This window comes from Plecotus auritus (assembly GCF_963455305.1).
Source record: "Plecotus auritus genome assembly, chromosome: 1".
NCBI classification, from domain to species: Eukaryota; Metazoa; Chordata; class Mammalia; order Chiroptera; family Vespertilionidae; genus Plecotus; species Plecotus auritus.
The window spans coordinates 96,584,410-96,612,334 of record NC_137770.1 but is presented as its reverse complement, the minus strand read 5'-3'; the positions used below and the strand labels follow the sequence as shown (position 1 = coordinate 96,612,334).

The 27,925-nt window shown below is 38.2% G+C and overlaps 1 protein-coding gene across 4 annotated transcripts in view; it reads right to left on the bottom strand.

Annotated features, from left to right (window-relative positions):
* The window catches only part of BRMS1L (BRMS1 like transcriptional repressor), a 42,148-nt gene extending 18,105 nt beyond the window's left edge, over positions 1-24,043 (bottom strand). The window contains exons 1-4 of one of the 4 annotated variants that reach the window (XM_080672262.1): positions 23,733-24,043; positions 16,838-16,928; positions 10,731-10,858; positions 8,670-8,749 (exon numbers count right to left, since the gene is read on the bottom strand). In XM_080672262.1, coding sequence (XP_080528388.1) covers positions 8,670-8,749; positions 10,731-10,858; positions 16,838-16,928; positions 23,733-23,874 — 441 coding nt within the window. In that variant the 5' untranslated portion in view covers positions 23,875-24,043. The remainder of the gene's footprint in view (positions 1-8,669; positions 8,750-10,730; positions 10,859-16,837; positions 16,929-23,732) is intronic. The other 3 variants (XM_080672261.1, XM_080672260.1, XM_080672259.1) reach the window with 3 other exon arrangements.
* Positions 24,044-27,925: the final 3,882 nt, after the last annotated feature.

Here is a 27,925-nt window from a genome sequence, read left to right as displayed (position 1 = left end):
CAAATCAATAAACGTGATACATCACATAAACAATTTGAGAGATAAAAACCACATAGTCATAGCAATTGATACAGAAAAAGCATTTGACAAAATCCAACACCCTTTCTTGATAAAAACTCTCAGCAAGGTGGGAATAGAAGGATCATACCTCAACATAATAAAAGCCATATATGATAAACCCACAGCCAACATCATACTCAATGGTGAAAAACTAAAACCATTTCCCCTAAGAACAGGAACAAGACAGGGATGCCCGCTTTCACCACTCCTCTTCAACATAGTACTGGAAGTACTAGCCATTGCGATTAAACAAGAAGAAGAAATAAAAGGCATCCAAATTGGAAAAGAAGAAGTAAAACAGTCCTTATTCGCAGATGACATGATACTGTACATAGAAAACCCTAAAGACTCCATCAAAAAATTATTAGACTTGCCCTAACCGGTTTGGCTCGGTGGATAGAGCATCGGCCTGCAGACTAAGGGTCCCAGGTTCGATTCCGGTCAAGGGCATGTACCTTGGTTGCAGGCACATCCCCAGTAGGGGGTGTGCAGGAGGCAGCTGATCAATGTTTCTCTCTCACTGATGTTTCTAACTCTATCCTTCTCCCATCCTCTCTGTAAAAAAATCAATTAAGATATATTAAAATAAATTTATTAGACTTAATAAATAAATTCAGCAATGTGGCAGGATACAAGATTAATGCCAAGAAATCTATGGCATTTCTATACACCAACAGTGAACTTACAGAAAGAGAGACTAAGAAAACAATCCCATTTACCATCACACCAAAAAAATTAAGATACCTAGGAATAAACTTAACTAAGGAGATAAAAGACCTCTACTCGGAAAACTACAGGACATTGAAAAAGAGATAGAGGAAGACATAAATAGATGGAAGAGCATACCATGTTCATGGATTGGTAGAATCGACATCATTAAAATGTCCATACTACCCAAAGCAATCTATAGATTCAATGCACTCCCCATTAAAATACCAATGGCATATTTCACAGACCTAGAAAGAACTCTCCAAAATAGCCACAGCAATCCTGAGAAAGAAGAACAAAGTAGGAGGGATCTCAATACCAGATTTCAAGCTGTATTACAAAGCCACTGTTCTCAAAACAGTCTGGTATTGGCACAAGAACAGGCATATAGATCAATGGAATAGAATAGAGAATCTAGATATCGACCCAAACCACTATGCTCAATTAATATTTGACAAAGGAGGCATGAACATACAATGGAGTCAAGACAGTCTCTTCAATAAATGATGTTGGGAAAATTGGACAGATACATGCAAAAAAATGAAAGTAGACCACCAACTTACACCATACAAAAAAATAAACTCAAAATGGATAAAGGACTTAAACATAGACGGGAAACCATAAAAATACTAGAAGAATCCACAGGCAGAGAAATCTCAGACATATGCCGAAGCAATTTCTTCACCAATACCACTGCTAGGGCCATGGAAACTAAAGAGAAAATAAACAAATGGGACTACATCAAAATAAAAAGCTTTTGCAGAGCAAATGAAACCAACAAAACAACAAGAAAGCTCGCTGTATGGGAGAACATATTTTCAAATGTTATCACTGAAAAAGGTTTAATCTCCAACATTTACAGGGAACTCATACAACTTAATAAAAGGAAGATAAACGACCCAATAAAAAATGGGCAATGGACCTAAATAGAAACTTTTTGAAAGAAGACAGAAGGAAGGCCAAGAGACACATGAAAACATGCTCAAAGTCACTAATTATCCAAGAGATGCAAATCAAAACAACAATGAGGTACCACCTCACACCTGTCAGAATGGCTATCATCAACAAATCAACAAACGACAAGTGCTGGCAAGGATGCGGAGAAAAAGGAACCCTCGTGCACTGCTGGTGGGAATGCAGACTGGTGCAGCCACTGTGGAGAACAGTATGGAGTTGCCTCAAAAAACTAAAAATGGAACTCCCATTTGATCCAGTAATCGCACTTCTAGGAATATATCCTAAGAAACTAGAAACACCAATCAGAAAGGATATATGCACCCCTATGTTCATAGCAGCACAATTCACCATAGCTAAGATTTGGAAACAGCCTAGGTGCCCATCAGCAGATGACTGGATCAGAAAACTATGGTACATCTACACAATGGAATACTATGCTGCTATAAAAAAGAAGGAATTCTTACCATTTTCAGCAGCCTAGACGGAACTGGAGAGCATTATGCTAAGTGAAATAAGCCAGTCAATGAAAGAAAAATACCACATGATCTCATTTATGGATAATAAAGAACATTATAACCTGATGAACAAAAAGATAGATACAGAGGCAGTAAAGCATCAAACAGACTGCCAAATTACAGCGGGAAGGTTGGGGAGGAGTGGGGGAGATAAGAGATCAACCAAAGGACTTGTATGCATGCATATAAGGATAACCAATGGATGCAAGACACTGGGAGGTGAGGGCATATATGGGAGTGGGGTGGGGGATGGGGCAATGGGAAGATATGTACACATGTAATACCTTAATCAATAAAAAATTAAAAAAAATGAAAAAAAATTATAGTATGCATGTGTGTTTTCTTAGTTAATTCAGAAAAAATTTTGGAACAAAAAGAAAGGTAATACAAAGAGGTATTAGCAAATCTACCACCACAGAGAGAAATTCTGATATACTCTCCTCTGTAATTGAAAGATGAAGCTGACCAAAAAGAATGAATAAGGAATGAGTCCAGACTTACATAAGTAAATAAATTGAAAGCATTATGAGGAATGAGATATTTGTATAGCTTCAAAGAACTTCTCCCCTGTATACTTATTAATCACAATGAGAAAAAAGTAAGTTTACTTAGAGAAACCTGGAAGACACCAAGTAAATCAAGTGATCAAAGTGTGTATCACCAATAATGGAATATATCAAAATTGTGCACTGCTTGATAGAATTCAATCAGAAAAACACAGTATCACTGCTGTGATGTTCCTATCAAAGATACAAAACCTGATTCTAATTATGAAGAAATAGCAGATCAATTCAAAATTAACATTCTGCAAATAACTAGCCTAAAATTTTCAAAAATGGAAAGTTTTACAAAAGTCAAAGATAGACTGAGGTATTCCACATTGAAGGAAACTGAAAAGACATAACAACTAAGTGCAATGACAAAGACATGTGATTCTGAACTGAATCTCTTTGCTCTGAAGGTGCTACTGGGACAACTACTAAAACTTAAATGGAGGCTGAAGATTAGACGATAGTAACATATTAATGTACATTTCCTGGTTTCAATGATTGTGGTTATATAAGAAAATGTTCCTCATTTGTCTGAAGTATATGTTACATATTTAGGGGTGATGGGCATCATGTTGTAAACTCATTCTTTTGTACTTTCTTGCATCTTTTTTTATGAGACTGTTAAAAAATATATCATAAAGGCAAGGTGTACTAAGCACTCGTGAAACTAATGACTGCAATCTTAAATATATACCTCTATAGAAGAGAAAAATATGGAATATTCTTAACTCATTTTACAAATCTTAAAATCAAATTAAAGGCAGTATGAGAATTAAAAATTAAATCTAACTTATAAACATAGAAATAAAGCTTCTAAAAAAATATTAGCAAATGAATCTGGCTACACACAAGAAAAATAGTAATTCCAGGAATCCAAGTATAGTTTTACATTAGAAAATTCATTAATAATGTAAGTCACCACATTAATATTTTAAGAGCAAAAAACCATGACTAATTCAATAGATGCAGACAAAGCATCTATTCATGGTAAAAATTCTTAGAAAACAAGAAACAAAAGTAAATTTCCTTAACTTAATAAAAATAGTATTAACCAAAAACCAATAGTAAATATATTTATTATAAAACTGTTAAAAGCATTCCCTTAAAATCAAGAACACAACAAGGATCTGCTTTTACCGCTTCTACTCCATGCTGTACTGGAGGTCCTATTGCCAATAAGACAAGTAAAATAAATTAAGAGGAAGATCAGACTGAAAGAAACAAACTAGCATTATTCACAAATGACATAATCTACATGGAAAACCCAAAAATCTGTAATGAAATTATTAGAATTAAAATGAGAAATAAATAAGGTTGGATATAATATCAATATAGAAAATTACTTTTCTATACAGCAACAGAAAATAAAAAGTAACTTTTTAAAAGATGTTACTAAACAACAAAAAATTTTTATAACTCAACACCAAAAAACACACACCACACAATCCAAATGAAATATGGGCAAAGGACCTGAATAGACACTTCTCCAAAGAGGACATACAGATGGCCAATAGACATATGAAAAGATGCTTAATGTCACTAATCATCAGAGAGATGCAAATTAAGACCACAGTGAGCCCAGCCAGTGTGGGTCAGTGGTTGAGTGTCGACCCACACATCAAGAGGTCACTGGTTCGATTCCAGATCAGGGCACATGCCTAAATTCCAGGCTCAATCCTCAGTGGGGGAGCGTGCCGGAGGCAGCCGATTGATGTTTCTCTCTCATTGATATTTCTCTCTCTCCCTCTCCCTTTCTCTTTCTCTAAAATCTATAAAAAAAAATTTTTTTTTAAATTTAAAACCACAATGAGATATCATCTTACACCTGCCAGAATGACTATCATCAATAAATCAAACAACAAGTGCTGGCAAGGATGTGGAGAAAAGGGAACCCTCATGCACTGTTGATGGGAATGCAACTGGTGCAGCTACTGTGAAAAGCAGTATGGAGTTACCACAAAAAATTAAAAATGGAACTGCCTTACGACCCAGTAATTCCACTTCTGGGAATTTACCTGAAGAAAAACGAAACACTAATTTTGAAATAATATATGCACTCCTATGTTCATTGCAGTGATATTTACAATAGCCAAGATATGGAAGCAGCCCGTGTCCATCAGTAGATGAGTTCATAAAAAAGCTGTGGTACATTAATACAATGGATACTTTTCCCATAAAAAGGACAGAAATCTTACCTTTTTCAACAGCATGGATGGACACAGAGAAATTAGGCTAAGTGAAATAAGCCAGACAGAGGAAGACAAGTACCATGTGATTTCACTCGTATGTGGAATCTAATGAACAAAATGAACTAACAAGCAAAATAAAGACAGATTCATAGAGAGCAGGCTGACAGCTGTCAGGGTGGGCTGGGGAGCTGCATGAGGGAGTTGATAGATTGAGAAAAAAAAAAGAAAGGGAAAAAGCACATGGGCACGGACAACAGTGTGTTGATTGTGAGTGTGGGGTGGGAAGAGGTGGAGGAGGGTATAGCGGGTATAAATGGTGATGGATGGGGACTTGGCTTGGGGTGGTGAACACACAATACAATGTATACATGATGTGTGTAAAATTGTGCACCTGAAACCTGTATAATATTGTTAACCAGTGTCACCCCAAAAATTCAACTTAAAAAAATGTTTTAACAATAACAATTGTGAGAACAAAAAGAACAAGGTAAAATTATTGAGTTTTCAAGACTTACTAGACTGAAAGCTGTAAAAACAGAATTGTGATACTGGTGTAGAAACAGCCAAAGAGACCAACAGAACAAATGAAAAAAGCTAGAAACCAGCTATCACATACATAAACATTTGAAATAAAAAAGAGTTATAATTACTGATTAGTGGGTAAACAATCCTTCCTACATAATAGAGGTAATATGCAAATTGACCATCACACCCTCACACAAGATGGCCGCCCCCATGTGGTCACAAGATGGCTGCCAGGGGAGGGCAGTTGTGGGCAATCAGGCCTGCAGGGGAGGGCAGTTGGGGGCGACCGGGCCTGCAGGGAAGGGCAGTTGGGGGCAACCAGGCCTGCAGGGGAGGGCAATTGGGGGCAACCAGGCCGGCAGGGGAGGCAGTTAGGGGTGACTGGGCTGGCAGGGGAGGGCAGTTGGGGGCAACCAGGCCTGCAGGGGAGGGCAGTGGGGGGGGGGGGGGGGGACCAGGCCTGCAGGGGAGGGCAGTTGGGGGTGACCAGACCTGCAGGGGAGGGCAGTTGGGGGCAACCAGGCCTGCAGGGGAGGGCAGTGGGGGGGGGGGGGGACCAGGTCTGCAGGGGAGGGCAGTTGGGGGTGACCAGACCTGCAGGGGAGGGCAGTTGGGGGGACCAGGCCTGCAGGGGAGGGCAGTTGGGGGCAACCAGGCCGGCAGGGGAGGGCAGTTGGGGGCAACCAGACCTGCAGGGGAGGGCAGTGGGGGGGGGACCAGGCCTGCAGGGGAGGGCAGTTGGGGGTGACCAGACCTGCAGGGGAGGGCAGTTGGGGGCAACCAGGCCTGCAGGGGAGGGCAGTGGGGGGGGGACCAGGCCTGCAGGGGAGGGCAGTTGGGGGTGACCAGACCTGCAGGGGAGGGCAGTTGGGGGGACCAGGCCTGCAGGGGAGGGCAGTTGGGGGCAACCAGGCCGGCAGGGGAGGCAGTTAGGGGTGACCGGGCCGGCAGGGGAGGGCAATTGGGGGCAACTGGCTGGCAGGGGAGGGCAGTTGGGAGTGATCGGGCCAGCAGGGGAGGGCAGTTGGGGGCAATCGGGCTAACAGGGGAGTAGTTAGGTGTCGATCAGGCTGGCATGCAGAGTGGTTAGGGGCAATCAGGCAGGCAGGCAGGTGAGCAGTTGGGAGCCAGCAGTCCCAGATTGTGAGAGGGATGTCCGACTGCCGGTTATCCCCCAAGGGGTTCCAGATTGGAGAGGGTGCAGGCTGGGCTGAGGGATCCCCCCCCCCACTCAGTGCATGAATTTCATGCACCGGGCCTCTAGTGAAGTATATAAGAGTGTTGAAATTACCTAGCCATACATTAGATCCATACATTATACCACACACAAAAAGTAATTAAAGGGAGTTTATTGATTTAAAAGTTAAAAAGCAAATTTTCAAATTTTAAAGGAAGATACATCTTTTCAGCTCAAAGTAGGGAAGATACAAAAAGCACATATCATAAAGAAAAGATTAAACTTTAGTTACATTAAAAAGGAAAACTTTTGTTCATCAAGTCATCAAAGAGAGTTCAAAGACATCTCACTGCCTGGGTAAAAATATTTGCAAAACATATAACCAAAAAACAAAACAAAACAAAAAAAAAAAACCATATAACCAACAGGGCATTCGTATCCAGAATATATGAAGAACCTCTAAAATCAATGAGGGAAAGGCTAACAGCCCAACATTAAGTTAAAAGACATAATCAGGCACTTCTTAGGAAAAAAAAATCCAAGCATCCAGCAAACATCAAAAAGATGTTTCAGGCCTGGCCAGCATGGCTCAGTGATTGAGCATCGACCTATGAACCAGGAGGCCACTGTTCAATTCCCGGTCAGGGCACATGCCGGGGTTGCGGAATTGATCCCCGGTGTGGGGTGTGTAGGAGGCAGCCAATCAATGATGAGAGAGACTCATTGAGGTTTCTATCTCTCTCTCCCTCTCCCTTCCTCTCTGAAATGAATAAAAATATTTTTTTTAAAAAAAGATGATTCATTTCAGTTGTAATCAGAAAAATGAAACAAGATCCACCATTTTCATACTTATCTACTTTTAGTATTTTAATTATTTATAAAGATTTGGTATGTTTAAAGTAAGACAAGAATCATTATAGAACTTATCTTCTTATTTCCACTAGTACACTTGAAATCTTACCTAAGTTTTATGAAAAGTTATCTGTAAAATTAGCACTGTCTTTTAAATGCTATTCAAAATAAACAGAACCTATAGAAAAGTACATCTATTTTTTTGCCATAAATAAAGATTTATGCCCAAAGATGTGAAAACAGATTTAGAGAATCAGAAATTGATAACATAGCCCAACATTCTAACTGACCTAATGAATATGCATATTTGAGTCTTAACTTGCATATCACACTAAATTTTTTTTAACTTTATTGTTGACACTATTACAGATGTTCCCATCCTCTCCCCATCCCCCTCCCCCATGCACTTTGCCCACCTCCACCCAGTCCCCACCCCCACTTCCTCTGGCCATCACCTCACTATTATGTCTATGGGCTATGTATATAGGTTCTTTGGCTAATCCCTTCACCTTCTTTCATCCAGTCCCCCCACCTCTCTCGCCTCTGACAGCTGTCTGTCTGTTCCACACATCTATGCCTCTGGTTCATCAGTTTATTTCATTAGATTCCACATATAAGTGAGATCATATGGAATTTGTCTTCCTCTAAGTGGCTTATTTCACTTAGCATAATATTCTCCATGTCCATCCATATTGTTGCAAAAGGTAAGAGTTCATTCTCTTTTTTGTAGCTGCATAATATTCCATTGTGTAAATGTTCCACAGCTTTTTCTTCCACTCATCTACTGATGGGCACTTGGGCTGTTTCCAGATCTTGGCTATTGTAAATAACACTACAGTATTTTCAGTAATGCTAGATGACATTACCATCAGTAATGCTAGAATCATTACCAAGTCTTTTTAAGGTAACAGCTACAAAACTTCTAAAATTATCTCACTTAGTTCTTTTCTCTGGTCCTTCCTTTGTGTCCTATTTCCAATACAGCTTCCAGTACAACTATATTTTTTTAAAAATTCACACAAGTGATGAACTATTTAATTTTTTTTAACTTATTTTATTTACTTTTTAAACTTCTACACTCAGAAAAGGTTTAAAGAAATGAAATTAGCTTAAAGATTAAGCAAAATAACAGTACCTCACAATGCTGGCGAGAAGCTTGAATTTCACATTCATATTTGTTCTTTACAGATTCTAAGCAGAGCTCTCTATAGATTCCTGCAACCAAACACAATTATTCTGATTATGTTCGCAACAAAGTTTCAATATCACTTTCCTACAGAAATAGTCCTAACTGAATTTTCTAAGATGAATTAGGAAGAAATTGACCAGTGATTCTAACTTATTCCTTAAAATCTAAAACTAGAAGGCTCAGCTAAAGTATATATTAAAGAAGAGCAGAAAACTAAGAGTTTAAGAACTAGGAAGAGCACAGCCACTGTGGCTCAGAGATTGAACATCGACTTATGAACCAGGAAGTCATGGTTCGATTCCTGGTCAGGGCTCATGCCCACATTGCAAGCTCAATCCCCAATAAGGGGCGTCCAGGAGGCAGCCGATCAATGATTCTCTCTCATCAGTGATGTTTCTGTCTCTCTTCTCCCTTCCTCTCTGAAATCAATAAAAATATATATATTTTTAAGAAGAGCTAGAAAGAAACTACACCACAAATTTTAGTTCTTACCCCATTCTTCTAGAGAATACTCTTAAATCTTTGATAGAGAATGATCAAAATGAAAATAAAACTCTTCTCCTATGAAAAACAATCTCTGAGGACTCATAATGGAAACAGAGTAAATAAGCTCTGGTTTCATTAATCATATATACTCAAACAACTGGATACTCTAGCCATCAAAACCATAACCTTAAGTACTATGTGTTTTTAGAGTCCAAAGCTTCCAAGAGGATTCAATGTATAAACTGATATAACAAAATCTGTGATGTCTGAATGCTCCTGACCAGGCTTTACCTGTAGGATGGATGCTCTAGAGTTTAACTTAGAGGTACCAAGGCAACATGGCCACGCAAATATGCCATCACAAAAATGGCAGAGCTCTAGATGTATATACTAAACTCCATGCCATAGTTGGCCCTAGAAATGTCTTTCTTGTATAGTAAAAGGGACAGATATTCAGAACTATGCCATTAGCAACACATTCATACACACTACTCTCCATACAATAAAAAACTAAAGAAAGGCCACAGGGCAGAAAATTGAATAACTGACTCAAGTAATATTTCCTAAATATCCAGTGAATCTCACTTAGTTCTTTAAGAATGTCAAAGAAAATTACAGACATGCTTATTTTTAAGGGTGTGCTAAACCATTATGCAGACAGCAAACAAATTGAGTATCATCTACATATTTACATATTAAGCACTCAAGAATAAAATTTGGATTAAGATAGGCTTAGTAACAAAAAGAAACTATTATCCATAATGCATTTAGTATAACAAGTACATGAGGATCAATTAGTGTCTGAAAAAAAGAAAACAATCAGCATCTTCATTAATTAAAATTCAGTTTTTAGTTTGACTATGAAAAACCAAGTGCTCTTTAAATGGATATCCTTGTGATGAGGGCTAGGAGACAATTCTGAGGTAGGATCCCACTTACAAACAGAAGAGTGAAATTTTAATCATACAAATACTATAGTACATTTTCATTTATTCATAGCCACAAATGAGTTAACAATCCTATCATAATTACCATTAAATTATCTGGTTGAGGGCTAATTCCTTGTTCTCTATATCTTGATCAAAGACTTTTTAATGTTTTTATAAATTAAAAAAAAATCCTTATCACTCTTAAGGTGAAAACTACTAAGAGTATTTAAATTGAACTTTAATTTATCTAATAGGAAATTAAACTATGAAGGTAACAGTATCTCTTAATGAAACTACTAATTGTTTCACTTGTGGAAATATCTTATCAACAACACTGTAACACTGTAAGCAACTTGAGGGCCTTCTTTTTGTTTTGTTTTTGTTTTTTAGATACCCCACAGCAGCAGAGAAAAGCAAGAGGCATTTAATAAATAACTGTGGGCTGATTGACAGTGATTGACAGTGAAACACTCTGGTCCACAGTGTAAATATATTTGTGATTCCATTAACAACAAATGCTCACTTGACAAACACCTTTTAAATCTGAAGAGTTCGTATTCTACTATATGAAAAAGATGTTTCACTTTCCTACCTGCTACCTTTGTACGAATTTGCATATTTTCTTGTAAAGTTGCCAGTGGTTCCAAATATTCTGGTGCTTTTCCAGCTATGACTTCTTGTAGTTTTGCATCCACCTGACTTAATCGTTCTTTATAAAGTCTTAACAAAGCAAAAATTAAGATATTAATTTAAAAAGCCCAACAAAGGCTAACAATTTACCATTTCTATATAATACCTCTTCCTAATATTCATATTCTAATGACCTACCAAATGTATTTTTGCCTTGATCTCAAGTTAAAAACTCAATTACAAGTATTTGACTTTATGTACTTAGTCATAAAATAAATTTTTGCTATCATTTTTTAGATATATCACTCTTTAATGGTTAATTCACAATACAAAGAAACATAACTGAAATAACTACTTTTTGGCACTCTAGATTATTGGGTTTATTTAATTGCATAACAATAAGTTGAGTCTAACAGAAAGGTCATTTAAGCACTGAGTTTAAAAGAAACACAGAAATCATTTTGAACAACTTGAGACATTACTAGTTGTCAAAAGAAATAATCCCCTGGCTTCTCTCCACCTTTCCTGAAAAAGAGTCCGGGTAAAATATTTAGCCTGCTTGATTTTAAAAAAGAACGAAGAGGAAGTAGAGTGATGAAGGTAAAACCAATAGTACTATAGAAAATAGAAAAACTATAGAACTTGTGATCAGGCATACCCAGTTCATCCGGGCTGCAACTGAAGATGCTTAATAAAGTGAGTTGTCCCATGGATAGGGAATGAAAATGGGTTAGGGGATCCCTACTGTCGAATTCGAGTCCACATACAAATATTCTAATTTGCCAGCTACCATACCAATACCTTTAGTTTATCAAAGACGAGTATGTGAGATAACTCAATATTTATTTTGGAAATAATTCTGCAGGATAGAACTCTTTTAACAAGAAAATATTTACATTGTCATTTTTTATGAAAGGCACTTCTAATCCTAGTTTTGCGGCACTTTCAAGATATCCCTAAAAATTTCAAAGCAGACTAACAATTTAAAATCATTTTGTGAATTATTTTTTGCCATTTATTACTTTTATCATAGGTGAAGAATATGTCATAATATGTCACCAGGATGGCATGTAGTAACTTCCAAAAGAAACCACTGATTAAGCTTGTAGGTGTTAGTATAACTAGCAGTTGGCTTTTGAAAACATGGCACCTGGCTTTCATGTAAAATTCTGCTTTTCCTCTTGAAAATATAAAGCAAGACAAATAAGAGAGTCAATATTGTCTATAATTGATCATTATAATTAGCATAGAGATTTATATAATGAATCTGAAGGGAGAAAGCAAGTTCGTGTGTTAATGAAATAAATATTCTTTAAAATAAACAAAAAGGGGAAAAATAATCTGAGTTAACTGCCAAAATAATATATTATCACATCTGGGTTAAATTTTTCTAAACTCAAAATACAATGATAAATAAATGTGTAATGTCAGAAAAGTACAACATGATACTTAATACTTTTTGAAATTATAAATACAGCAGATCTTCACATAGCAATTTTATTCAATGTCATTTTGTTATAACACTAATGCAGTACTATAGAAACTTAACTCTTGTTTATATTAATTAGCCTATGGTAAAACTGGTTTTGTTATATGTTATTTTGCTTAAGGTCAAAGAACCTATTGATGATGCTAAGTGAGGATTTACTATACAACTTTAGGCAAAATGATAAAAATGTGATACAAAGGATTACTGCACTTAAAAACACCAAACGTACACAAAACATTAATAAGGTATCCTGAATAGATGAACAGCATCTTGAATGAAGAGGTATGTGAATTAACAATATTCAATTAACTGCCCTTTTAAAAAATGGATTCCTCAAAATCAGTATAATTTCTACAATCTTAGAATTCAAGTATAAACTCATCAAAGTCAAGGATCATGAGTCCCTCAGCAGCAACAATACCAGTCACAGAGTAGATGCTTAATTAATGTTTGTTGGACAATGAATATTGAAATGAATGGAAATTTGCATGGTATAAGTTCTTCTATCTTTTTAAGGAGGTGGAAGAATTCACCTTCCACCATTACACAAACTGCAAATGGTGAATTTTCTGCCTTATGAAAGGAGTGCTATTGTGCCCTGTGGTACTAGAACAGGAGAAGCAGGATAATTATATTACTATTCTTACTATCATTACTATTATATTATTCTTATCATATTAGCTTATTTCCCACCTTTTCTAAAGAGGATTCAAGACCGCTTACAGAGATACACAGGATAAAAATAACAAACAAGGCCAATGGGCAAGACAAAAAAGGAAGTATAAACCAGACACAAAGATTAATTTTTTTCCTGTAACATATTCTAGATACCAAGTCTTTGAGAAAGAATACTATTAAACGGTGGTAATGGGTCTACTTTTAATACTTTCAGAGTTGAATGAAGCTGGTAGGGGTAACTGTCTGGTGAATATAGTGAGTCATGAGAAAGCAAAAATCAAGGCAACTGCCAGCCCCAAGATGAACAAGATTAGGCTTAATGACTTACTAGCTGCAAAGTTTTCCTCTCTATATATATAAAAGGCTAATATGCTAAGTGTCCATCTGGGTAACAATGTCACATAGCAATGCCCAGCTTCCTCTCCCTAGCAACAGCCTCCTTGCAGTTTCTTCAGCTCAGGAACACAATTTGCTTTATAGCCAGGTGGAAACATTTACACTTTAACCAAATTTTCACGTGCCTCATCTCATTTGATCCTCACAGAAGTCCTGGAGTAGGTAGATAGGAGACTCAGTGGAATCCTATTTGCTTTTCATTAACCGGAAAACGGGTATTTAGAAAGCTTAGAAACTTGACCCACTGAAAAGAAGTAAGAAATGGTGGGCCTTAAAAATGACTTCAGGTTTTCTTACTGTGCAGAATATAGTCAAACACTGCTGCAGTTACATATTTTACCCTTTGTTCTCCCTGTGTGATCTACAATAATAATCTGCTTTGTGTTGATATTTACTGTTATGTCGCTGACAATTACCTGAAAGAGAAGTTGGGGTGCTTCACTGGGCAGGAAAAAGTTTAGCTAAATCATAAAGCAGGTCTAATTAAGCAAGTTTATTCTATATATACTAGGTGTACCAGTTAATAATGCGGATTTTTTCAATCAATAGAGTTACACATATGTTGATATATATGCAATTTGATATGTATGCTATTTTGTTGTATTGACAGCAAGCTTCAAAACTTCATATGTCAAATTTGCTGAAGGTGTTAACATCATAGATATTTTTACACTTAAAAATGTCGACTTTCGCGCCAAAAAAGAGCATTTGTGGGAAGTTTTAATCCACTACTTTATTTTGAAGAAAAAGTTATCATATACTTCAGGAAGCTTATGGTGAACATGCTCCATCTCAAGATACTTGTGAACGCTGGTTTAAATGCTTTAAAAGTGATGATTTCGATGTGAAAGACAAAGAATGTCCAGGTTAACCGAAAAAGTTTGAAGACCAACAATTACAAGCATTATTGGATGAAGATGCATGTCAAACTCAAAAACAACTTACAGAAAGATTAAAGGTTGCTCAGCAAACAATTTCTGATCGTTTACAAGCAATGGGAAAGATTTTAAAGGAAGAAAAATAGGTACCACATCAACTGAACGAAAGACAAATGGAAAACCAAAAAGTCATCAGTAAAATGTTGCTTCAACAGCACAAAAGAAAGTCTTTCTTGCATGGAATTGTGACTGGCGATGAAAAGTGGATTTATTTTGAGAATCCCAAATGCACAAAATCATGGGTTGATCCAGGTCAACCATCAACATCGACTGCAAGACCAAATCGCTTCAGAAAGAAGACAATGCTCTGCGTTTGGTGGGATCAGGAAGGTCTGGTGTATTATGAGCTTCTAAAACCAGGTGAAACCATTGGTACTGATCGCTACTGACAACAAATAATCAATTTGAACCACGCTTTGATCGTGAAACGACCAGAATGTGCCAGAAGACACAGCAAAGTAATTTTGCTTCATGATGACGCACCATCACACACTTCAAAACCAGTTAAAGATACATTAAAAGATCTTGCCTGGGAAGTATTAACCCACCCGCCTTATTCACCAGACCTTGCTTCTTCAGATTACCACTTGTTCCGATCGATGGCACATGCACTTTCTGAGGAGCACTTCAAAACATACAAAGAAGTGGAAAATTGGGTCTCTGAATGGTTTGCCTCAAAATAAGAAAAGTTCTATTGGGATGGTATCCACAAATTACCTGAAAGATGGGGGAAATGTGTAGCAAGCGATAGACATTACTTTGAATAAAGCACTTTTGATGTTTCTCTTGAAATTATCATGTTTTCTTTGATTACAAAATCCGCATTAACCGGTACACCTACTAAAAGGCTAAGTTGTCTTGCACATGCATGATACATATAAAGCTCTCACTGGCACCAATTGCACGTGTGTGTTTCGATCTGTCATTGTCGATCGTGAATTTGGTTGACACTTCTATTATAGAGAAAAGTCGAATAGCGATATTAAAATATTTCTTCTAATTAATTTCCTTTCGATGTGCACGAATTTGTGCACCGGGCCACTAGTGTAATATATTATACTAGAGCTTTACAGTAATTTTCATTTCTTGAATAACTATGAAATAAACTTTAAAAACCTAACAGGCATATCTTAATTAATTGTATGAGAATTATTCATTCATTGATTACTTGTGCTAAAATAGAAAAATACAAATTTGTTTCCTTTTTACCAGAATGATCATGGATGAACTCTTCATGTTTCCCAAATAATGGATTCTTTGGCAATCTAAACTCATTTTAATTTAATATTAATAATATAAATATTTAGAATAAGAAAATGGTACAACGTTTTTTAAAGCCAAAAGTTTAAACTTTGGATGATTTTGAATTGCTAATATTAATGTGTTGCACTAGCATGGAATATTATCTATATATTCATCTCTACTACCAATGAAAGTTAAGACCAGAAACTGTGTAAATAGCCAGATTCCTATGGTAAATAAATTTGTCCCATTTTAGCCTGTCAATTCCAGATATTTAATGAGCTTTTATCTCTTCTTTGGGCTTCTCTAGGGAAATGGTTGGGAAAAAAGAATAAGCAGCAAAATTATGAAGAATTCATATACCAAAGAGTCTTCACACATGGAAGGTATCTATATTCTCAGAAATTTCTCTCTTTCATTTACAATGCTTAATACATAGCTATGCCCCATGACGTTGCCAGCAACTTCTAAAGTCAAAGCTCACCTTTAAGAGTTTTTTAAAAATCTGTATCAGCATCTATTTTGTTCTTTTAAATCAGTGTAGCCTATTCTCATGTTACCAATTTTACATAAGAGCTTGGCATTATAAAGGGGGTTGGGTGAATCTAATAAGCACTTACTACACACCAAGCAAATGGCTAAGAATCTTATACATTGCTCATTCAATAATAAAGAAGCTATTATTATACTGTTTTAATCAGCTGAGAAAGCCTGGATGTGAAGCCTATGCTCTTTCTACTCCATGACATTTCCTCCAAAGTAATGTGTCTTAGTGAAAGGAATCCGATATCACTAGGAGGCAGAAAGCCTGATTTAATTTATCACTCTCTGATGAACTATGGGCAAATCACTTAACCTCTCTGACCATTAACTTTCTCACAAGCAAAATGGAGATAAGACTATCTTCCAACCTTACAGAGTTACTGCCAGGAGCAAACTAAATATGCATGTAAAATCATGTATGTACTATCCAATGTTAAGATATAAACAAAAATCACTCTGCCATCTTTGGAAAATACTCTCTCTTATACTCAAATTTTAAAAATGCTACCTTTACCCAATTATTTAACAAAGGAATGAATAAAGCAGATTAGACCCAACATCCACAGAGAAATCTTATTACACCCCTCAAAAAACCTGCCTCAAAACCTTCAGTTTAGTTAATGAAGTCTTAAGCAAACAATAACAGAAGGCTCTTTCAGATCAGTCAGTCCCACAACACACAAAGAAGAAAACAGTTCAGAGTGAATAAACTTTCTCCTGTGCTACTATACATGTGACATGGTTGAGATTCAGTGACAATGACCTTCTAAAGCCACTACTTACTGATCCTTGAGATCTGTAAACTGTTTTTCAAGATTGGACATTTCATCTAAACATTCCATTCTTCTTCTTTCACAATCTTCATCATCCATTTCTGTTAATAACAAAAATAAATTAGGCACACCCCACTCTCCCCCCTGGAGCAAGCCCACACCTTTCCCTTCCCCGTCACATTACCCCACAGGCATGAAACTCCTAACTCTAAGGGTCCCCATGACACTTGCAACCAGGGGAGCAATAGGTAGCAGCAGCTCCTAACCCCCTGAACCTGTCTCTTAGGCCTCCTTTTCTGACTTCTCATTGACCCTAAGAAGCCCCACCCAGACTCTCTCCGGTTGCCTCTTCTATTCTAAGCCCTTCCTTATTTCACTGTCCCTAGTTTTAACATACTCTCAAAAATCAATTAATTAATTTAATTTAATAATATTAGTTTTATGCTCCAAATATATCTAAATGTTAATTCAAATGGTTAAAAAAAGAAAAAAACTTTAATATGAAGTTAGATATGCAAGGCCTCTATTAAGCCTTAAGAGAAAAACAAAAACAGCATTTGTCCAAAATAATTTCCACTATAGGTTTTAACCTACAATACAGATGGGAGTTAAAACTACAGCAGTCTCTGGGCTTTATTCTTTTCTTATTCATTTTTAAATCATTTTAAAGAGCATTTTATAGACATTAAGCTATGACTATAAAGTAAATAACCTACTTTTGGTTTGTTTTCCACCAACCCACCAGAACTTAAGCACCAAAATGATTACATCCTTTAAAGGTTAATATTGCTCAAAAACACTTTTGGAATTCTTCTAGAACTGCTCATATGGCTGATTTGCCAATCACATATAAAAGAAAACTAATCTCGTTTTGTTAACTACAGGATATCTTCATCTCTTTTTTATTTTTATTATTGAAAAATAAGAGAAAGAGAAGAAGGGAGAGACAGAGCAACATCGATTTGTTGCTCCACTTATTTTATATTCATTGGTTGATTCTTGTATATACCCTGACCAGGGATCAAACCAGAAACCTTGGCATATAGGGATGACACTCTAACCAACTGAGCTACCCCATCAGGGTTCATCTAGGTACTATTCTTATACTCCCATTGTTTCCTCTCCCCAAATTACTGTCAGTCGGTGAGAAAGAGGGAACTGAAGAGAAAAACAAGCAAACCTTTTAAGAAAGACACTTTATTACCAGGTCTGTCCTATATTCCATATTTTCTATTTTTACATCATATATAATCAACACATCAAAATAACTGAAGTGTAAAATTAATCTACATCGAGGAGAAACCAAGATGGCGGCATAGGTAAGCACCTAAACTGCTGCCCCGCACAACAATTTCAAAACTACAACTAAAAGACAGAACGGACACCATCCAGAACCACAGGAAAGCTGGCTGAGTGGAAATTCTACAACTAGGAGGAAAGAGGAAAGCTCACGGAGAAGGAGCGGCAAAGAGCTGAGGTACGGAGACATGCACGCGCAGAGAGGAAGGGCAGCGGAGTGCCTGGCTGGCTTTCTCTGGCGGGAGGAGGAAGGAAGCCCCCGACTGCACTGAACCCCAATTCTGACTGCACTGAACCTCACTTCCGGGCGAAACCCTGTGGACCCAGGCTCATACACGGGGAGTTTGGACTGTCAGGTAGAGAGAAAGGCACACAGAGACACAGAGACTCAGAGACTCGGAGACTCAGAGACTCAGGGGAGCCGCGGCGGCAGGGGTCTGGAGGTGCACGTGCGCACAAAGACTGACTGCGGAGGTTACCACAGACTATCCCTAGCGGAAGGGAGTCAGAAGCTCCTGACTGCACTGAACCCCAGTTCCGACTGCACTGTACCGCAGTTCCGGGCGAGCCCCTGGGGACCCACTCTCTTATGGGGGAAATCTGGACTGTAAGGCAGAAACTCGGGAACCGAGGAAGGCAGAGGTCTGGAGACTCGCGCGCAAGGGCAGGGCTGATGGGAAGCCAAGACTGTCTGCTCCGCCCTGAGACTCCACCCCTTCCAAGCTGAGCACAGAGGCTTTTGCAATCTGGCAAGGCTAATCCTATAAGGCTATCTCCAGCACCGAAAATCTCCCAGTGTAGACACAGCTGATCCTCACAGCCAACTGGCCTGGAGGTCAATTCCTCCCAGTGATACCAACAACAATCAAGACTTAACTACAACAAGGCTGTACACACAGTCCACAAAGGGGTGCACCAAGAGTGTCCACCTCAGGTTAACTGGGGAGGCCGACCCACTGGGCCATATAGGAAACCTAGCACACAAAGCTACCCTACCAACTCAGGGAAGCAGTGAAAAATGGGGAGACGAAGAAACAGATCACAAATGAAAGAAATGGAGGAAAACAAACGACTGGATATAGAATTCAAAACCACGGTTATAAGGCTTTTCAAGAATATCCTAGAAAAGACCGATAAATATAACAAAACCCTCGAAGATATGAAAAAGGACCAACTAGAAATTAAACATACACTGACTGAAATAAAAAATATTATACAGAGACCCAACAGCAGACTAGAGGAATGCAAGAATCAAGTCAAAGATTTGAAATACAAAGAAGCAAAAAACACTCAACCGGAAAAGCAAAAAAAAAGAAAAAAGAATCCAAAAAGTTGAAGATAGTGTAAGAAGACTCTGGGACAACTTCAAGCGTACCAACATCCGAATTATGGGGGTGCCAGAAGAAGAGAGAGAGCAAGATACTGAAAACCTATTGGAAGAAATAATGACAGAAAACTTCCCCAACCTGGTGAAAGAAATAGACTTACAAGTCCAGGAAGCACACAGAACCCCAAACAAAAGGAATCCAAAGAGGACCACACCAAGACACATCATCATTAAAATGCCAAGAGCAAAAGACAAAGAGAGAATATTAAAAGCAGCAAGAGAAAAACAGTTAGTTACCTACAAGGGAGCACCCATACGACTGTCAGCTGATTTCTCAACAGAAACTATGCAGGCCAGACAGGAGTGGCAAGAAATATTCAAAGTGATGAATAGCATGAACCTACAACCAAGATTACTCTACCCAGCAAAGCTATCATTCAGAATTGAAGGGCAGATAAAGAGCTTCACAGATAAGAAAAAGCTAAAGGAGTTCATCAACACCAAACCAGTATTATATGAAATGCTGAAAGGTATTCTTTAAGAAGAGGAAGAAGAAAAAAGTAAAGAGAAAAATTATGAACAACAAATACATATCTATCAACAAGTGAACCTAAAAATCAAGTGAATTAAAAATCTGAGGAACAGAATAAACTGGTGAATATAATAGAATCAGGGGCATAGAAAGGGAGTGGACTGATAATTCTCAGGGGGAAAGGGGTATGGGGGTGCAGGAAGAGACTGGACAAAAATCGTACACCTATGGATGAGGACAGTGTTGGGGGAGGTAAGGGCAAAGGGTGGGGTGGGAACAGGGTGGAGGGGAGCTATGGGGGGGTAAAGGAGAAACAATTGTAATAATCTGAACAATAAAGATTTATTAAATTTAAAAAAAATATCCTCGGGTGAGGATTAACCAGCAAAAAATAAAAATAAAAATAAAAATAAAAAATAAAAAATAATATATATATATATATATATATATATATATATATATGGTTTTTAATTTTAACCTACGATGCTGATGGCAATAATCTTAATTTTATTTCATTATATTTCCTGAAATTTCTAAATAAAATGACAGATAATTTAGAAATGGGTATATATTTTTTATTTTTAAGTAGATCTCAGTGAAATATGTTTTATAAAATATAGTATAGACATTCTGTGGTGCTGATATAATCTCCAGTTGACAGACTGTCTTGGATTTATATAGTACCTGTTTAAGAGCTAGAAAGCATAGTTTATAAAACCTCATTTTGGTTCCTATCTCTCCCTCAGCCCCCCAAATCTGCGGATGTTTCTACCCTTTGTACAAAATCTGTGGGCTTGGAGGGGGAGGCTGGAGGGGGTCAATGGAGAAAAGAGGGGACATATTTAATACTTTTAACAATAAAGATTTAAAAAAATAAATAAATAAATAAAATTAATCTACATCATTTTTAACCTTCAATATTCTTTCATATTAGTTTCAGGTATACAGCATAGTGTACAGCATATACTTTACAAAGTGTTCCCCTAATATTTCCAATCCCCACCTGGCACCATACATAGTTATTACAGTATTATTGAATATGTTCCCTATGCCTTACTTTACATCCCCATGATTATTTTGTAACTACCAATTTGTACTTCTTACTCCCTTCACCTTTTTACCCAATTCCCCATACTCCCTCTGGCAACCATCAGTCTGTATAAAATGATCTGCATATTGATATTCATCAAATGAAAGTCAAACTATGAGCAAGAGTTAAATTAGGTAGTTATTTTCACATAGCAAGGAAGTATATGATTCTTTTTTTTTTTTTTAAACTTTCCTAAACCATTTAAATTATGTCTGGCTTCTAATAGCTAACTCCTCAGCTCTTCAAAACTTGGTCCCTCAGGATGACTCACTCCCCAATATCACTGCATAGTAGAGTTTTTCCTGTAGCCTTAGGACCTGCTCAGTATCAAGATTTAAGAAGAATAAAACTGTGGAAGTTGAACATGTTAGCCAATAGTACAAAGGATGTGCTTTTACAAGTAGTAAAACTGCCAATTTTATTTTTACAATTTCTTTGCACTTAAAAAAGTTTGACTTATGCCCAGCTGGGTGTGGCTCAGTGGTTGAGCATTGATCCAGAAACCATGAGGTCACCGATTCAATTCCCAATAGAGGCATATGCCTGGGTTGTGGGGTTGATTCCCATTGGGTGGCATGCAAGAGGCAGCTAATCAATGATTCTCTCATCACTGATGTTTCTATCTTTCTCTCCCTCTCCTTTCCTCTCTGAAATCAATAAAAAATATATTTTTTTAAAGTTTGACTTATAGCTCAAATTATTATTACATTCCTCACAAATAAAGGATTTTATTATTGTCTGGGATACAATAAAAACCAGTAAAAAGTCACAAGAGTTAACATAAAAATTAGAGAGGGAGAATTTTAAGCAATAGATGTCACTTTGTGAGATCCTAACTCCCATCCAAAAAAAAAAAAAGAACATTTGAAAATAAAATGTTTTACAGATCTAGGAAATGTATTCACAAACAGTCTAGATGTTCTTTCTCTGTATTCCTCACTTTTGAAATCTCTCCTACTTTCATAGCTTGCCAGATGACATCTAAAGTATGCTTCCCATCCCAGGCAGGTTCCAATGCCACATTCCCACCTGTCAGTTGGGCACTCTTAAATATACCACCATCACCTCTAAAGCAGTGTGTCTGAACTACTCTATTTTCCATCTTCATCTCAAATCCTTTACTCTTCTGTTCATCCTACAACCAATTTCTTTGCATTCATCAATCCTGTTTTGTGCTTTTAAAAATATCTTTGACATCTATACCTTCCTTTTCCTTTCCTAGCTCAAATCCTTCTCCCAACCAAACTGGTTTTCTCATTCTTTTGAATAAACCTTAAGCTCTGGCCTTTATACTTTTTCTTAAATTCCTCCTCCTGCAGAAACACCTGACCATTACCACCCCAATCCAAATTCTACCCATTTTTCATGATAATGAAGGCGCTCCCACCTTCTTCAACTAACCTTTGCTGCTCACCCTATTTTGAAAAGACTGCCTCCACCTCTGAATTCCTACAGCATTTTTTATAAGCATTCATTTGGCAATTTAATCAAGTGGTGACTTACGGCAGCTCTTTAATTGAGATCAGGTCATAACTATTTATTTACAGCTCACACTAAGTTGTGCCCAGTGTCCACAATGAAGTCACTCATAAATACTTATTTTGGATGGTTGATTTATTTATTGAAATTACATACTTACATAGGGATTTGCTTTGAAAGGGAAACCTAAAGAATGTCAGTGTTGTAACACAATGTCATCAACTTGTCATCAATCCTTGCTTTACATGGCCAAAATCAGGCTAAGAAAAAAAAAAGTCTCATCCTCATCATATGGATAGAAAGAAAAGAATTCAGGTATCACAAATTCCATTTATATTTTTAATTCCTAAAAGTTTGCAAAATTAATTTGTAGTGTTAATCTGTCCCCCCTCCCCCCCCCACACACACACACAACCCCAAAAACAAAAACACCACTCAAAACCGGCCAAAGTTAGAAAAGGTTTCAGGGAAGAAATGATTTGGAGAATTTCAAAGTTGCCAGAAATCAGCCAATTTATTCGTTTGATTCCCAATCACCCCTTGATGTTGGGCTCTTCTCAGTCTTGGAAACTTCAGAGATGCTGCAAACAGGACAACTCCCAAGTCTCTCTCACAACACATACACACACCTACGCCCCCCTCCCCAAACCCCCCCGCAAGAGCACTGATGGATGTCAAGCGAGGAATGACAGGTTGACGTGCACTCTGAGGGTAAATTCTAAACCATCCAAGACCCGGTACAAACTAAGCTCAGCCCCGACAATCCACCCATGTTGAGAAGGCTTGCAGAGATGAAAAATAAGGAAAGAGATCTGTGGTTTGGAAAGAGGAGCTATTTCCAGAGTCTCCCAGACAAACTGCGGGACATTCCCGGCTACGGTGAGTGCATAGCCTGGAGGCACTGCCCGGGGTCCTAAGGGCCACGAGCAGAACGGCGCTGCGTCCTGCCCGGGCAAGCTCAGGCCCGCGTCCTGCCCCGCCCCGCCAACCGGGACCGCCTGGAGCCAGACAGCGCCCCGAGACCGCCCGGGTGCTGCGGAGGGCCGGGAGCCAGTCTCCGCCCCTTCCCTCTCTCCCCGCCCCGCTCTCCCAGCAGGACGCAGCTGCCCGGCGTGCGGGGAGCGGCCTGTCGCTAGCCCGGCGCGAGGACTCGGTCCCAGCCCCGCCGGGTTGCACACCTGAGCTATCCCCATCCTCGGAGACCGACGAGCTCTCCGTGTCCTCGTCCTCGGAGCTGCTCCCCTCGTTTTCGGCATAGTCCACCTCCATCTCATCATGATGGTTGGTCTCTTTCTTATCCCCACGGGAATGGACTGGCATTTTCCAGCCGCGCCGTCGCTTTCCACTCCCGGTGCCCAGCCCGGCCACTGCTTCTTCAATGTAGGGCGCGCCGAACGCCCCGACCCACCCAGCGGCCGAGCTAGTTCTGAACCTCTGGGCTCCGCCCCGCCTCCAGCCAGAGCCTCACAACCTAACCCAGAGGCTCAGCACTGGGAGCTCTGCCATTGGTGGAGGCAGTCCTCACAGCCGAGAGGCGGGGCTTGCCCTGCTCAGGTACGGTTGGTTGCCCGTAATCACAGCGCGGCCCTGCAGTTTCTGTTGGGAGTTGTAGTCCCTACAGCTCAGACCTGCAGGGGCTGCAGACTGCCAAGCTTCAATAGCCCTCACCACTTCTTCCCTCTGGACTTCAAGTCCCACAAGGCACGAAAGCTGACAGTCTCGATCGCAGTTTATAAACTAAACAGAAACAGATCGTGCGGGTTTAGTCTGTATTTATTCTTTTCCCGCCAAGTGATTGTCTCAGTTCCCTAGCTATCTAAGATGTTACTGTCAGATGTAAAAAGGTATTTTCCGCGTGTTTTTCCTCCTCTTTGAGCCTGGGGGAACTGGAAAAACGTCTCTACTACCTAAGCACCTTTATTACCACTAATAAACTATTAAGTGTTGAATTAGTAACTGCAGACGATAACTTACACTTTCTATGTTGCACAAAAATCTTTACATTGTTCTTGAAGCTTTTGCAATCAATAATATAGAAGGAAGTTTTATCTGGGCAATTCATCTAGTATTTTTTACATTTATACCAATACAGCCCAAAGATGCCACTAGTCTTGATTTAACTTTAGTTTTCAATGAAAAATACTTAATTGACTTAGTGAAATGTTGTTTCCTCAATGAGAAAGATGATACACAAGGAGGAGTCAATAAAGATCACAATCATAATAACTAAAATTAGTTGACACTTTTACTCTGTATCAGGTATCCATGGTTTATACTGAATTTAATTCTTAATTTAATAGCTGGGAGGTAGGTGCTATTATTATCCCTATTTTACAAATGAGGAAACTTCATTTGCAGACAAATCTAAATTGTATTTTATAAAGAGAGAGCTTCTTCTTAAAGTGCCAATTTGCTATTGAAAGACATTTCATAGAATATTGTGGATTTTACAGTATTTCATTCTCAAACGTGAGGTTCAAAGACATTTTATGGAGGATGGTAAGGGTATCCAGCGATAATTGCATTAAAGTTAGATTTAGATTTAGTGACAGAAAACATTTCAAGGGCTATCCATCTCCTACAGGGTAAAATGCAAACTAAGGCTTTTATTATCTAGTGTCAGTCTACTTCTCTTCTTACTATGTTCTTCATAACTGAACCCCTCAGTTGCTAAACACACAAACTTTCCCATTTCAATGTCTTTGCACATCTTATTCTCTCTGAAATCCTCTTCTACTCCTTTTCTTTTTCAAAGCCGCTTTCTTGGCAACATACATCACCAGCAGCACCTCCACCATACAGCACACACTCATGTTCTTTCAGGCTACTTCTGTACTTTGCAACTTTGTAATTGTTTCTGTCACACTGTATTGTGTAATGTTTAGCGTATACAATTTCAAAGGAATGGAGTGGTCAGGCAGATGAAGTTAGAAGATGGAAACAGAAGCCTGGCCAGGTGGTTCTGTTGGTTGGAGCGTAGTCCTGGGCACCACAAAGCACCCCTTCCTCTTTCTCTAAAAACCAATAAAAACGTATCCTCAGGTGAGGATTAAAAGAAATAAATAATTTTTAAAAAATAAGTACATCTTTAAAAAGATGGAAACTGGAAGAGTGTGAGCACACGCACATACATTATATGAGAAGTGCGGACTAAAGGGAGCAACGGCTTGTAGCTCCAGCCTGTTGTTACTACCTCAGAATTCTGGCTTACTAGTAGATGTCACACCTTTCAATTTTCAAGAGAAACTGGAAATTTAGATATTATGTGAAATATCCAAATTTGTAAACATTATCTCAACTGTAGATTTTGTTTTGGTTTGGTTTCTTAAACTCCAGACCAAAGAATAACAGCTGTGGGTAAAATTCCAACCTCTGTTAATGGCTGTTATATCAGCAGCTAGCAGAGTGTGTGCAAAATAGTAACAATAGCTTAGATTTCTGGTCACTCTTTATAGCATTGTTATGTGCTTTAAGTACATTAATTCAGCTAATCCTCATAACTACTCTTTGAAGTAGATAAGATTATGCCTTCCATTTTGCAGATAAGGAAACTGAGGCACAGGGTAGTTAGATTACTTGGCCAAGGTCATACAGCTAATAAGTAGATTTAGGCTTGAACTTGGGTAATTTGACCCAGAGCCTGCACTTAACGACAACATAGAGTACATCTTTAAGAGGTGTTTTTTATGTTGCCGCTTTTCAAAGAAATACAGAAGGAAATTGAATGTGAGGCATCCTGGTTCTGCTAGTAACCAGCCAATTAAATTTGGCAAACCACCTCATCTCTGGTCAGTTGTAAAATGAGAATGTTGCATTATATTATCTTTAACTTTTCTTACAGCTCTAAAATTCTTGCCATCATTATATCTGTGTGTAAGGCAGCCAGACAGTAGAGGATAATGCAATTAGAGTTGCATGACAGTGTTTTGCTTAATGGGAGTTTCGAGTTTTTCGGGTATACCCAGGAGAGGGATTGCTGGGTTGGATGGTGACTCTATGCTTAATTTTTTGACTGCTTTCTATAGTGGTTGTACCAGTCTACAGTCCCACCAGCAGTAAGTGAGGGTTCTTTTTAAAAAAAATATATTTTTATTGATTTCAGAGAGGAAGGGAGAGAGAGATAGGAACATCAATGATGAGAGAGAATCACTAATTGGCTGCTTTCTGCACGCCCCACACTGGAGGTCGAGCATGCAACTCGTGCACGTGCCCTGACCAGGAATGGAACCATACCCTGACTGGTTCATAGGTTGATGCTCAACCACTGAGCCACATCAGCCAGGCTGAGGGTTTCCTTTATTCCATAACCTCTCCAACACTTGTTATTGCTTGTCTTGTTAATGGCCACTCTAACAGGTGTGAGGTGGTATCTCATTGCAGTCTTGATTTCCATTTCCCTAATTGCTTGTGAAGTTGTATTTGCAAAGATATATGCACCCCTATATTCATTGTAGCATAATTGGTGGCCAAGGCATGGAAACAACCAAAGTGTTTTATCGAGGACTGGATAAAGATGTGGTACATATAAACAATGTAATATTACTCAGCCATAAGAAAGGATGAAATAGCGCCATTTGAAACAACATGGATGGACCTTGAGAACATTATGCTAAGTGAAATAAGTTAGTCAGAAAAAACTAAGATCCATATGATTTCACTCATATATGGGATATAAATTCTGAAACTCATGAACACAAATAGCAGTGTGGTGGTTGCCAGAGGGAAGGGGGTGGGGTGCAAAGGGGTGTCTAATATATGGTGACCTGAGAAGATTTGACTTTGGGTGGTGGGCACACAGTGCAATATACAGAACTTGTAACATAGAAACCCATACCTGAAACCTATATGTTCATGTTGACCAATGTCACCCCAATTTTTTAAAAAGGAGAGTTTCTCTCCCATCTCCCCAAACAGATTTTAGAAAAGACGTGTAGGGAAAATAAGCAGAATCATAAGGAAAAACATAAGGCTGGAAAAGAACATATCCCTAATGTCACTTCCTCTTATTTTTTTAAAATTTTAGCTCCAATGATCTGTCTATCATAATTCTTGGTCCTTTCACTACAATGGTCTGCCTATCAAAATTCTTGGTCCTTTTAATATTCTTGTAGATAATCCTATGCCACTCTATTCCCTACTGGGTTTGCTCTGGTACAAAGTAGATATAAAATAATTAGGACTTTTCCCTTTAAGTTTCCCTCCCATATCTTCTTTGGGGTAACTTTTTTCTAATCAGTTTTATTAAATATTTTAATATTACATAATAATTTAACACATAAAAAGTACTCAGAATATTGTATACCTAACACAGTACCCACCGTTAAACTTTGTCAAGTCTTAGCATTTTACTACATTTGCTCCAGATCCCTCC